At 36.3% G+C, this 14,705-nt stretch overlaps 2 protein-coding genes and 1 long non-coding RNA gene across 5 annotated transcripts in view; 1 reads left to right on the forward strand and 2 right to left on the reverse strand.

The window, feature by feature from the left end:
• The window catches only part of LOC149478709 (cytospin-A-like), a 57,912-nt gene extending 54,612 nt beyond the window's left edge, over positions 1–3,300 (reverse strand). Inside the window, exons 1-2 of one of the 3 annotated variants that reach the window (XM_089709031.1) lie at positions 3,233–3,300; positions 962–1,119 (exon numbers count right to left, since the gene is read on the reverse strand). The gene's annotated coding sequence lies outside the window, so the exon portion shown is untranslated. Of the gene's footprint in view, positions 1–961; positions 1,120–3,144; positions 3,213–3,232 lie in introns of those variants that run through there. The other 2 variants (XM_089709033.1, XM_089709032.1) reach the window with 2 other exon arrangements.
• The window catches only part of LOC149478710 (uncharacterized), a 124,260-nt gene that overhangs the window by 22,289 nt on the left and 87,266 nt on the right, over positions 1–14,705 (forward strand). The gene's annotated exons all lie outside the window — the stretch shown is intronic.
• Positions 3,471–9,911, reverse strand: Pp2C1 (protein phosphatase 2C). Its single transcript, XM_089709040.1, has 5 exons — positions 9,482–9,911; positions 8,818–8,952; positions 8,002–8,311; positions 7,479–7,649; positions 3,471–6,929 (listed from the first exon to the last, which is right to left on the reverse strand). Exons 1-5 carry the CDS (start codon positions 9,783–9,785, stop codon positions 5,528–5,530), a joined length of 2,322 nt encoding a protein of 773 aa, XP_089565166.1. The 5' UTR covers positions 9,786–9,911; the 3' UTR covers positions 3,471–5,527.

Raw genomic sequence — 14,705 nt, forward strand, 5'->3', positions numbered from 1 at the left:
TCATGCATCAATACCTAAGTCGGTAAGTCCCGGTATTAAGGTTAATAACAAACAGAAAGCTTTGCAATTAATACAAATGTATGGAAAGGCTACGCGTCGGCGTACTGGTATAATTTAGGGTCACAAGTCTATAGCGATCCTGCTTAGATTAATTCAATATTCGCTGCACTACCTACATATAAACTACGTCAGACCAAAGTGAATATTTGCTACGTAATGCTAGTAATGAAGAAGTTTACAAAATGAATTGGTTCAATTTTTTATGAAATAATTTTGAAATGACGTTCCCAAAGCGGTGGTGGGTGGTTTTTTTGTCAGGATTAGGGTTGAGTTAATATGTAGGTATTTGACTTTTAACTTAAATTTCAGATAACTACCTACTTGACTTTCAGTTACATGCATTAGCGTTTAATGTAGGTACCTAATTATGTATAATAATTACGTGATGTACTTTTCAATAATACGTGATGTACTTTTCAATAATACGTGATGTACTTTTCAATAAAAACAATGGAAGGTTTGAATAAGTGAAAGTAAAATAACTGTAACGTAACGCACATTTTTAGTCATTTTTTGCCTCGCGTCGTAGATATGGAAAAAATTACATTAGAAAGAATCCGAAAGTCACAGTGGAAATATTTGACTTTTCTTATCATGCAAAAAGTAAAAACAAAAACTGGCCGAAATATTGTCGGCGTAAAATTATTATGAGGTACCTATTTGGATAGGTGATATATCTATTATTTAGTCCTATAGTCTATACCTAAGCTCTATACCTAAAAGCAATACGACGGGCAGCTAAAACCTATACCCTGGATAGACGTTAATAAATTAAAACATTATTATATAGATCCAGGAACTTACACGTCATGCACAAACATTTCAATTGATGTCATAGTTATTCTATCATGCTTGCAGTTATAATTACATAATTATAAATAAATAAAATTTAAAAACTTACCCATTTTTTATATCCAAATCGACATCCAATAATTAATAATCAATACCACGACACTACACACAAATATATCACAGCTTCAGTTCAATTCTTTGGAAAAATCACATAAAGTTTAAGTTTCTTATTTTACTATTATTTAGAAGTAGTTCGAGTGGTTCGTTCTGCAAACATTAAAAATACATGACGAATTGTTTAAATTAAAATTATATTTCCAGTCGCCTTCTAATTTTGAAATTTAGAATTGAAATTCGAAATTTAAATTTTTATGGGCTCATCAAATCGATCTATTGTTTATTATGTGATTATGAGAACTAGGTATCTAAGGTATGCCTAATGACCCGGGTATAAAATAGGAAATAGTGCAACACACTGCTGTGTATCGTAAAATCGCAGTTACTTAACTAAAGGCCAATGAAACCAGCCGCACTACTAAGTTTTCTATGTATAGGGCGACCACATCTTCAAGAAGTCTTAATTTACAATAAATCTCATTATAAACGCATGTTTTTATTTAATTAGATTATAAGACGTCTTATTATGTACACGCTTTCTTGATTATGAGTAAATTTAGCTACGTCTATGTTTAAAGTGCTTGACATGCATAGTTAACAGTCTATAGAAATGTTAATAATTTTGTATCATGGATTATGTAGGTACGAGTAAGAGTGACAATGATGAAGTGATGAGTTATCACGATATCATTCGATTGTGTTGTGACTTCTGACTTGTGTGAAAGTAACTACTATTGAAGTTATTTAAATATATGCCTACTATATACTGAAATATATAGATAACTAAATAATAAACTAGCTACAGTGCTAAAATATTTAACCATAAACACACAATCCCACTTATTTACGTCCTAACAGGATCATAGCGAAATACCTTTTTTTTGTTTTGTCCAAAATTTCAGGTAGTTGACGCTATCCATAATAATCATAAATCATGTCCACTGTCCCCAGTAATAAGCGTCAACAATGGAAATCGAGCGCTTGGGCGAAAAACAACAACATCGCGAAACTTTCACGAGATCGCTTACCGTGGAGCAAAATAAATTACCGTTGCAAGCCCAAATCACTTGTTTTTATTATAATTTCTATCAATAGTAACCATGTATTTTGTGTTAAATGTTATCTATAAATTTCTAGTCTATTGTTTTATCTAAGTATATCAATTAATTTCATGCTTAGAAGCTGAACTTTAATTCGATGTGTTACTTTTCGAAATCTTACATAATATGTACGTATTTTAGAGACAGTATTAGATAAATGTATTACTAATTCATAAAAACAAGCATTGTACGCTAATCCTTATGCACTGTCTTTATGTTACACACAATGGACAAAAAATGTAACTCGTCCTTTTGTTGGGCGATTCAAGTTAAATCTACGCAATTCCATTCTATCATATTATGTGTTGTCTTTATCTAGCCTTGTATAGGGTTTCTTTACGTCATGTCACGCTCATGAAATCTGGTAAGATTCTAGACTTCCTTGGAAACCTGAATATTTGTATAACAACCTACATTTTCAATTAAGTTAACCATTTGAAGCTGCGGCAATAAGTTATCGAGTTTTTTTACCATGTATTGATTGAATATGTAAATTTAAGGAATATTTTTTATTATATAGTCAAAATTATAACTAAATTGCTTAACGACAACCTTTAATCCATTATAATTTATCAAAATACATCGCGAAAACTTTAAAGCTGCTATTATGTGCTCAAAACGGTAGAATGTAGATGATCAACAAATTGTTGGATATACGTTACAATGGTAAATAAAAAACTGGTAGAGCCAGTTCGATAATATGGGGAATGTATTATCGTCATCATGTTTAATAATAAAATAGGCTGTGTCCGTTTGCTAGATGATATGATAAAAATATACGAAACAAAATGCTACGCAATAATGGAGCTATATTTTTACCATCATATAAAAAGCGATACGAGTTTAGATACTTATTGTATGAACATATTCGTTTATTTTTAGAATATGGAACATCACGATGTAAACAAAACCGTACAATCTTTTATCGTCCTGCACCGTTGCAATGCAGTAGAGCAGTCCCGATCGATAACTAAACGCACGCACTAAAAAAATCCTGTTTCCCGCGTTTTTTCACGTCAAAAGCGGCTCTATACTCAATTCAAATATACGGATCTAGATGAACCACCGAAACCACCTCGTTCTAAAAATATATTTTGTTCACTTTATTTGCATAAATACATATTGAAATACACTAAATAATGTAAACTAGACGCGGCACATACTACGATCGTGGCGTAACTGACGACCGGCCGGGTAGAAACGACAGGACACAGAGCGACGAGCGTGCGTCCAACGTATAACCTAGCGAGTTGGTATAGGAGGGTGGCCGGGTGGCAATTGTTCGAGACAGATGCGAGTGAAATAGGGACGGGTTGGCGCCCATTCATGCCTAGTGCAAGGGATCGCACCGTAACAGCTTCCGCATTCAACTGCCGTGGCCGAAGCGTAAATAAAACAGAGTTCGTCTTTCATACAAACTTTATTTAAATCAAAAAATAAAGTCTACAATAATCCTTTACTTTAATAGGTATTAATATTATGTATAGTTATAAATTTGTTTCAGCTTCACCCACTAACGTTAGCGGTACACGCTATATCCACCAAATGTATTACGATCAAGGCCATATACAACTCACCCTCAAACAATGTAGTCAAATACTCTGAAACTTAACATTCTATATCCTTGCACATGTTATGCTAAAAAAACTGCGTCTTTCGAGCTTAGTATGCAAATCCCATTTATTATAAACAACGAAAAGCACAGTACAGTCGATATGTTAACATTTGCACCTGCCATTCCTAACAAATAAAAAGCTTTTAGTTTTTAACACTAAACATCGTTCAAAAAGTTAATTCAATTAGTATCCTAATAATAATTTATAAAATTTAGATTATTACTAATAAATATATTTGTAAACAATGGGATTTCCATACTTTACAAATCAAATTGCACTTCAGTGCTTTGTAAATTCACTAAGACCTTTACACAATTATCTTAACAAATTATATTATATTCTCTTTTACAGCTAATTACACTGCATAAAATTTTATTTTTTAATAAAAAATACATAATATCTCATTTTATCAAAGAACACTTTTACCTATGTTTTTCATTAAGTCGGTAACAAATGAGGCACAATATTTATTTTATGTCTATAATATGACGACAACATACGATGTAATTATGTACAATTATTGTACACTGACTTTAAACATTAAAAAACCAACGTACATAGTCAATTCATTGGAACAGTTCCTCATTTCTTTATATAATTATTTTTATTTATTAAAATGTAATTTACAGAGTCAACAAAATCGTAAACACAAATGGTTTTTGGTCTTTAAATATAAATCAATGGTTTATAATCACAATGCATTATTATTAACGTGGAGACTAAAATATAGTGGAAATCGAGATTTAATAAAAGAATTTAGAAGTAATATTCAAGCACCAAGAGTTTTATGGTAAATCTTTGTATATTTTTATATGTAGGCATAACAATTCATTATATGAGAAAATGTAAATATACAATGCGGTTACTTATGTAACAATAATGTTAATTATGTAAAAATAATGTTAATGGTAAACAGAATATATAAGAATGGTATTCTTAAATCGTTCAAGACAAAAATTATTTACAAAACATGCATGTGAAAAAAAGTAATTTATAGACACGTCATTAATTAAAGATTTTTTATCATATTATTTATATAAATCAAGTTTGAATAACTGAGTACACAAAATATATTTCTTTTTCCAAAAGAATAACTCTGACATTAATTAGTCACACTTTGCAAAGAAAAACGTTTTCGTACACTATATAAATTTACCAGCGATTTGTATAAAAATATTATCATCCGTAATACAAAATACTTGTATATATTTAATCTATTGAAAAAGCACTCTTGGTACAATATCTAATTCACATCGCATTCTCTAGCTACAAAACGAAAACTCCTGTAAAAGTACATAAGGTTGTGAAAAATCGCAAACCGTTCAATGTCAGTCACATGTAGCCTCTGACTTCACATGATCCCTATGAAAATCAAATTTTCACATTTCGCCTAAAGTTAAATGCAACACGATAGGTGCTATAAATATAGATAAATAAATATGTATTCATTTGGGCTAACATTATCCGCCTGGTCCACGCTTTCGTCTTACGAGTTAACTATGCAATACGCTTTTGTACTATTGTTCACGTCGACCGTGACCGTGGGTATAATTCATAATCAGGAACGAAGCGAACGGAAAACTAACAGTCGAGAACTAAAATAGGGTGCCGCGGGCGGCGGGCGCTAAACAACTAAGGATTCGATCGCAGCACTGACTACGATTCGAGCTCGAACTAGCCATAAAATAAAATAAAAAAAAAAAACAACAGAAATCTAACCGTATACGACGCAGTCATCTTTGGATCTCTCGCGAACCACGCGCGACATAACAGTCAATAGAGTACATCGGCAGTACTTCGAAGGCACCGTTGCAACACCACACTCGGGGACGCGCCCTAGCGCTACTTGACGAGTCGCCGGCGCAGGCGGTTGCGCAGCGCCAGCGCGGGCGCCCACGGGCCCGACGCGCGCTTGCCCAGCGCGCGCGCGCACTTGGCCTTGCCGTCGTCCAGCCGCGGCCGCTTGGCGCCGCCCGCCTCGCCCGCCGCGTCGTTGCGCGAGCGCAGCGCGCGCGCCTCGCGGTCCGCCGTCGTCGAGTGCACCTCCGCCTCGTCATCCGCGCGGCGCGTGCGCGGCGGGCGCGAGGGCGGCGAGGGCGAGGCGCGCGCGGCGCGGGCGCGGGCGCGGCGGCTCGCGGCGCCGCGGTTCTCCTTCGAGCGGGCGGGCGCCGCCGGGGCCCGCCGCGCCGGCCCCGGGGCGCGCGGCGAGTTTCCCGCCGGCCCGCCGCCGCTGCGCGCCGCCAGCTGCGAGCGCGTGCGCCGCGCCGCCTCGTCGGGGTCGGGCGCGGCCGCGCGGCGCGGCGGCGGCCGCAGCTCGCGCCGCGTGAGGATCACCACGCGCTCGGCGGCGGGCGCGGGCGCGGGGGGAGCGGGCACGGCCGGGGGCGCGGGGGCGGCGGGCTCGCGCAGGCGCGTGGCGGCCTGGCGCGTCTGCGGGCGCTGCGGCTCGGGCTCGTGGTGCGAGCGCAGCACGCGGTCGTTGGGCGCGGCGGGCTCGCGGCGCGGCTCCCGGAAGCGCCGGCCGCGGGGTCGTGCGGGCGCCTCTGTGGGCGAACTCGACGACACCTCGTTTATCTGTATGCTGATGTCGTCCGACTCCGATGCGGGAACTTCGGCGTTGGTTGTTTCCTCTGGCGGTAGAGACTGTCGAGGTCCGGCGGGTGGCCGGCTCTCCTCGCTCTTCTCTTCAGGCAGAGCGGTCGCAGGTGCGGGTGACGGCTCGCGGGGCTCGGCGGAATCTTTTGGACGGCCAGTGACTATTTCGTCGTAGACTTCGGACAGCGTATTCACGACGCGACTTCTGTTCAGTAAACGCGCCATAAAATAGGACTCGGCGGGGTTGCCGTAGTTTAAAATGGTGTCGCTGTCTTCTTTACTATCGTTGCTGGATTCCTCTCGAGCTCCGACCGAGAAACGTCCGTCTATTGAGGCGCAGGGAGGAAGGGGAGTTCGCTCGGATTCATCGGCGGCGGGTGCAGGCTTATCGACGTCGGAGTACCGCGTCATGATAGTGAGGCCGTTCTGTGGGACCTGCCGGTTTTCGCCTTCCGTGCTGGGATCGGGTTTAGCCTCATCCACCTTTGATGCGGTTCCTACGGGTTGTGAAGGTGCTGCGGGTGACACTAAGGTCTGAGGTTTTTGTGGCGTTCTGGATCGAAGGACGGTGGCTCTAGGCGGCCCCGGTGGGTCTAACATTAAGGTAACTACTGATGTGTTATCTGCTCTCATTCTAGTGTTGGACCATCTGAAAAACATAGAAAATGGTTAACCAAGGTTTTAAAAAAATATTATTTATACAAATAAGTTATAAGTACATATAACCAATGTTTTTATTAAGATAAGATAAATAAGTATATTTTGTAATAATTTTTCTTTGTACATGTAAAATGTTGATGACATTATTTCATCAATATTTATTGCAAAACTTGATCAGTAAGCACTTCAAAAACATAACGTAACATTCATTGAGCAATAAGAAAGTGATCGATTAATCAACATGGCAAATCTCTTTAATAATTACATATTAAAATTTACAATTTTTACTTTCATTTCAACCATACTGTGCTATTATTATATTAAATATTAAAGTATTATTAAAGTGATACTTCTTTATCGGGGTTGGAAAAAAATTTAGTGTAACATTTTTTCGTTACGCGCCATCTTGTTTTTATCGCTACCACGCGTGATTGACGTATTTCTGTAAATTATTTTAAAAAAAATAAGGTCATAAAGAAGTTTCACTTCTTACGAGTGTACACTAGTACACGCACACATTTTTTTATATGTAATTTACCTCTCAAGAGCATGGTCAACGAGACTCTTTGAGGGGTTTAACCAGTCCCTGGGTTGATTCCCTCCACCAACTAACGCTGCCTCGTTGTGTTTCTCTGTAGCTTGCACTAAGCTCACTGCTCCTTCCGGTGAAATCATGTTCCATAAACCATCGGTACCAAAGATTAGACAACTGAAATAAATTTAAATATATTATTTACTTATATAGTATGTTTATTGATAATGTAATTAAATTCGATTTATAAAATTGCAACAATAACTTCTCATTAAAGGTCTTAATTTTCAAGAAAATAAATATACCTCAGCAGAACTGTTTAGAATGGCAAGAAGTATATGAGTTTTTTTTTTTTAATTTGCAATCGTTTGCTATACTAAAAGCGGATAAGTTGTAGCTTTTTGTACAAACAATTCATTAAATACTCCAAATTTTGTTGTTAACAACATTGTTGCTATTCAATATTTATACATTATTTTTGTTCATAATAAAATTCTACAACCGTTTTAAGAAATAAAAATCTATTTACCGGAACTTAGAGGGATCAATAGTCAACACTCCAACGTCAGGATCGGGGCTGACAATAAATTCGTCATTTTGAGGATTGTAACTCCATAGATCACCCAAAGATCGTGCTACAGCCAGAAACGGTATTTCATCCATGGGTGTGTTTTTCTTAATGGGCCCCTTGTGCCCTGGACGAGGTCTGTTCCATACCACTCTAGGTACACCTGCTTTTGACACAACTTTGCCTCCACAACGCTGTATTCTCTCTATCTCTGTACTGCATTCTGGCTTGTGATCCAATGTTAGAGGTTTGGCTGCCCATTCTTCACAACCTGTTGATGTGAATGTAACATATTCTGTGACTTTGTTCAGATACACACACAAAAATATGACCTGGGGCAATGGGCAATGGTTATTATTTTCTTAAAATATTAAAACTTCTATAGAAGTAATAATAACTAATGCACAAGTTTCTAATCAAATAGAACTTATGACAATGTTCATTTGAAAGAACAAATATTGTTATATCGAAAATAAAATTAAGCATTTCAGAAAATACAAGAACAATATGTAAAAGAACAACATATTAATATGGATTCTGGATAATTGTTGATTTGACTTATCTATTCACTACCATTTATTTACATAGAAAATATTCTGGCATGTACTAGTACTATTCCTATCTTTATATCTTTCCGAATCTTTTAATCCATCAGGCCCCGGAATCACAGACACAATAGAAAATCTATTGTGTCGCGGCCGGATCTGGCCGTTCGGGGCTCAATGGGTTAATATCAACATTCTAGTTGTATTGTAAAGTTTATTATTATATACAAACCATCTTTTTGGTAACCGAGTACAATAGCAGAATCACCAACATGGCCAATATAAATTTTGCCACGTCTTATGAATGCTATACTTGCTGTAGTACCAGCAGTGCTTGGCAACCCTGTTACTGTTTTTGGCCATTTTTCTGAAAGACAAATACACTTGTGTGAGAAAAACGACCACAACTAGCTGAAAACATAAAATATAAACATTACACATGAAAGCCAAAAATGATTTTTATACAATTTCAGAAAACTGAATTTTTCTTCACCTCATCTGAAAACAAAAATTTGGCAATGCTTGACCTCTTGTTATTACATAGATTTGGGTAAAAGGGAACTTGAAAGAACATAAAAACCGAAACTGGTAATACAGCTTTCACTTTGGCCAAATGTGTGGGATTTCCGAAACTTTGCAACATCACATTGTAGAAACTATTCGACAGAATACGATATTATCTAACCTATCAAATAAAAAACAAACTTCATGAGACATTTGAAATTCTTTTGTTGACTCAATGTCAAAGTACTCTAAAAAAATAATGAGTAGATACAACAAGGTCAAGCAAAACGATTCGTAGGTACATTAGTCTCTCCTTGAAATGGCTCGAGGCATCGTCCTAATACAATGATGGATATCTCATATTGTTGTGACAATCTGGATTCGACATTTACCTACTTCTTTCCACATATTCAAGTGGGTCAACATGTAACCATTGCGAATAGCTTTCAGAACGTCCTCGTCATTATCGGACCAAAACTGACGCTGCTTTACTATAGAGTCCATTAAATGTTCCTTAGCAAAGGCGGCAGCTTCACCTCCACCATGACCATCGTATATTCCGAAAAAAGCGTATTCTAAATCTCTCTCATCCTCAGTTTGTTGATACGCAACAGAAAACAAATCTTCCATATACTTTCTCCCGCCTTGGCTACAATGGCCAGTTACACGTAAATTAACACCAATTGATGCAGGCATTTTGATAACATAACACAAAAACTCAACCACAATATGATAATATTTTATAGAAATTTAAACGTTTCCACATTTTGCATTTGCAATTACGCGAGCTGCGAATGAAGCGAGACTGACGATAGGTCACGTGGACATATTGATTACTCCGCGTGTCTGCCGCCTAAATGTAGTTTTGTATGTGATAAAAAGAGACAGCTATATTATTAAAAGTCTGTCTTCAATTGAAAAAAAAAACAGACGCCATCATGTTTTCCGCCATTTTTAATGTCGCTCAACAAAATGATTTATAAATTATTTTATGGTTACTAAGTTTTTCTTAGAAATTTTTTAAATAACTGTTATAAATTCAATTTAAAATTATGTGTTATATTTCATATAGAAACTTATTAAGCATAAATTGATACTACTCAAATATGGTCTAAATAAAACTTTCGAAATTTAAAGTTGCCAGTTTATTATTACTATTAATTAAAATATGAAATTTGTAATTGCACAATAAAATACAATTTTATTTTCTATATCTAAAATCTAAATGATGTATGTTTCAATGCATTATTTAAACTTTATCATAAATCATATGTTATGGACTCATTAAAGACTAGCTGTGCCCCGCGATTTTACCCGCATTGCTCCGCTCCTGTTGGTCTTAGCCTGATGATATTATATAATATATATCCTATAGCAAGGGTCTTCAACGTTTATGAAGCCAAGGGCCAACTATACTTTGATATTTGTTCGGTGGGCCGCAATAAAACAAAAACTTTTTATTACTAGCTGCGCTCCGCGGTTTCATCTGCTTTTTTCAGTTCCAGTAAGAATGTTGAAATAAAAACTAACAATAATATTTAAAGTTATTTATTATTTAATTTTACAGTACTAAAAGTAATTGAAATTGAAATCAATGAGACGATTGACATTGTTTATTCTTAACTAGCTTATCAATATCAGTCCCTATGGTGGTCGTTGAAATCCTCAAACTGTTTTCTAGGTGAATATCGGTGATTCTACTCCTTGTCTTCGACTTAACGTTTTTCATCCGAGAAAATAACTGCTCGCACAGGTATGTGGTACCAAACAGAGATGTCATTTTCAGTGCATGGTCTCTTATCTTAGGAAAATGTGTAGTAGTGATGTATTTTGAATAGAACTCGAACAATCCTAAGTTGAATTTGTCTTTCAAAGAAGAGTTGCATTGTAATTCTATCAACTCCATCTGAACATCATCAGGGACATCTTCGACAGAAACATTGAATGGGCGAGCAAACAAATTCAAGCTTTTTTCATGTTTTCGGAAATCGGTGAAACGCGACTCGAATAATCGAATTGTATTTTCAGATCTAGCAGCGCGGTAATATATTTGTCCATGTTGAGAATTCGACATGACGATAAATGTGGAAAATGCGTGGTCATATTATTTTTTAACTGATTGATCCACAACTCCAACTTCACTTCAAACGCTTTTAAAGCGTCAAATAGTTCATGAACCATATTATCTTTTCCTTGCAATTTCTTATTTAAATCATTGAGATGTGCTGTTATATCAACAAGAAATCCAAAATCACTTAGCCATGCTTCATCACCAAACTGTGGAATAGCTTTATCCTTATTAAGCATAAATGCTGCAATTTCTTTTCGCAAATCGAACACCCTTTTTAACATTTTTCCCCTGCTAAGCCAACGAACATCACAGAAATAGGTAATGTCACCATATTCGGCGTCTTGTTCTTTTAAAAACTCCTGAAATTGCCTGTGGTTAAGACCTCGAGATTTGATGAAGTTAACGGTTTTTACCACAATACTCATAACGTCTTGAATATTAACTGACTTAGCACTTAAATTCTCTTGATGTATGATACAGTGGTACTGTATTAAAGAGACATCGGGATTATTTTTCTTTATTAAAGCAACAAGTCCTTCGTTTTTTCCAACCATAGATGGTGCGCCGTCTGTGCAAATTCCAGCCAAATTTGATAATTTGAGTCCATATCTATCTATGACGGAATTGAACGATTCCAACACATCACATCCTCTTGTACTACCTTTCATAGGAAAAAGAGCAGCCATTTCTTCGGTAACGACAAAATTAACGTCAATGCCGCGAATGAACACTGCCAGTTGAGCGGTGTCAGTTATGTCGGTACTTTCGTCGAGTGCAATGGAGTAATAAACAAATTGCGACACGCGTTCCTTTAAGACGATACACAAAAAAAAATCCACTGCTTGGCGGGCGGAGTCTAATAGCTCGCTATCGCGAACGCGGGTGTGCGCGAAGTCATTCTTGCAAACTCGCCGCGCTGCCGCTGGCCGACTCGGGACAAACATGTATGGAGTCGTCATACAGTTATAATACATATATTTAATTGTTGATTTATTGGTTTTATTTTCTTGCTTATAAACAAATAATCTTCTTTTTAACAACTACTTAGACATTATTAATAATTATTATTATTTCGTAATGTTTACTTTATTAAAAAATAATACAGGTTATAAATAATCTTTAAAATAACAAAAAATATTGTTACTCTGAAAAAATGAAATGGTATTCAATAACGCGGACTACTGAATTGATTTAGATAGAATTTGATGCTGACGTAGATATTACGTCATGCCCAGAAATGAAAGGTACTATTTCTGAAAGAAGTTATAAACCCTAATTCTTCTCAGTCAAAGTCAAGAGTGGAAGATATCACTAATACAGTAAAACTGATGCGAAACTTTGGATGTTAATTTGTATATTTTTTTGTTAGTTGTTACTTAATCACGTCAAGACTACATTACCAATTTTGATAAAATATAGCTAATTGCCTGGATTTACACATAGGATACTTTTTATCCGAACTGAACACTTCTGTGGGATAAAATAGGATTCACGATATAACCTAATTCCACGCGGGCAAAGCCGCGGTCGGAATGATATTTTTTTAAATAAAAAAATTGTTTAAAAAAAACAAAAATATATTGACGCATATATTTATTTTTTGCACTCTATTATAATTGTAATTATTCATTACAAATAATCAAAATAAAATAGCCAGAACAAAGTTAGGCCCTGGTAGGGTAGGTACTAGGTAGGCAGGTACAGCAATGTGAGACGAACACTGGCTTATTTATACCAATAATAATGTATTATAAACATTAAATTAAGTTTACTTTCTAACAACAAAAATACATAATATTAGCTAATGTGAAAACGAATCAACCAATCATCCCACAACAATGTGCACACAAATATTCATCCAAATCGGTTCATGTGATTAGGAGGAGTGACTGCAGCGCCATCTTCCGGGCCCAATTGTGTTTCCAGATCACCCAGGAACCCAATTTAATTTAAACCATTAAACAATTTAAACAATTTATTTATTGGTCAGCATGGCGGTGTGGTCACAAACATTTGGAACTTCCCTTTTAAGTCATATAGACCTGTAGTAGGGAAGTTCCCTCTTCCTCACTGAAATATAGCTAGGTACATGCTAACAATACAACACAAAAAAAAATTATTTAACTTAATATGTACTAAGAAATAATAAATATGTATATAAATAAATATAAATACTCAATTTTATATACTTACACAAAATTTTTCGAAATGAAAACTCACATTACTATGTAAATATGAATATAAACCTGTTTTAGTACTAAGCAATTTCCCGCACAGATATCAACATCAAATTCTTTATACAACATACTTATCTACCACCTAACTACTAAGAAATGTAATTCTTGAAATTTTTTCGTATTTTTTTTAAATATAATACTACTCCAATGAGCTCCTGTTCCATATTACAGTCCACCATACTTCCACTAAGTTCACCATGATTTTTTATTTCTTTGCACTTTGTTGCTTTTTGCTAAAAATGGAATCATGCGATAAAACCAGTAGAGCGTTGATAACATACATTTTTGACTGAATAAAGGTACTTACGAAGGAGTGGGTTCACATTGTGAACAATCAGTGGGTTTATTTTCCATCTGGATTCCGGATTTATGAAAAGATTATCTATGCTATAAATGAAAAAATCTTACACATTCGTTATGTACTTAAAACAGGGGTTCATATCAAACATCGTCTATAATACAATTATCATCAAATTTAAAATAAAACCAACTTACTTCATTAATTTGTTCCAATTGTAAGCATTCTTTTTCCTCCAACCTTTATGTTTCTTCTTCTTATTTTCTTTATTGTCCCCATTTGTCTCATTTTGTCTTATCGTGTTGTCACCCTTTGTTACGATTGCGCGAGCGACACAAGTTCCCCGTGTGACGGCCGTAGCGGGAATGACTCGTGCAGCGATCGGGGTGGAAAGGTACAGGGCGGCTCTCGCTATATTGGCTGGTCGCGCGCTAATTTCAAGTATTTCTTGTTTATTTCAAAACCATCGCATATTTCAAAATTCTAACTCGGTAGACGTATAGGTTGTATATTTTATAGTTAATATCCAAAAAGTCGTAACTTTACGTTTGTTATTTTGAAGATGCCAGAGATTTAAAAAAAATAACAATGAGAATTTTGTAATTTTTTTCTATCGAGAAAATATCATGGAATCATGTTTCTAAAACGATAGACGTATTGTGTTACTATTGAACTTTCTTGTCAAGAATTTTCATCACGACAACTTTGTTAATATAAAAATTACGAAGGTTTGAAAAGGGCCGTAAATGTTAGAAAAATTAATTCATCACCTTAATGATCGTTCGATATCATTAGCCAATTCTTCTACCCTCCTTTGAGTAAACTAATGCCGGGCCGCCAAGGATGCTGCCGCGGGCCGCACGTTGAAGACCCTTATCCTATAGCCTTCCTCAACAAATGGGCTAGCCACAGCCAATGCATATTAAAATATTAATAGATGAGCTGTTTATTCCTGGATACAATAATAAAATGATCTAGGAAACTATCCACAAGATATTCTATTTTTCTAT

The sequence above is a fragment of the Colias philodice genome, chromosome 21, assembly GCF_061535455.1.
Source record: "Colias philodice isolate Cphi_HAF_F1 chromosome 21, ilColPhil1 Martin Lab GWU primary, whole genome shotgun sequence".
Lineage (NCBI taxonomy): Eukaryota > Metazoa > Arthropoda > Insecta > Lepidoptera > Pieridae > Colias > Colias philodice.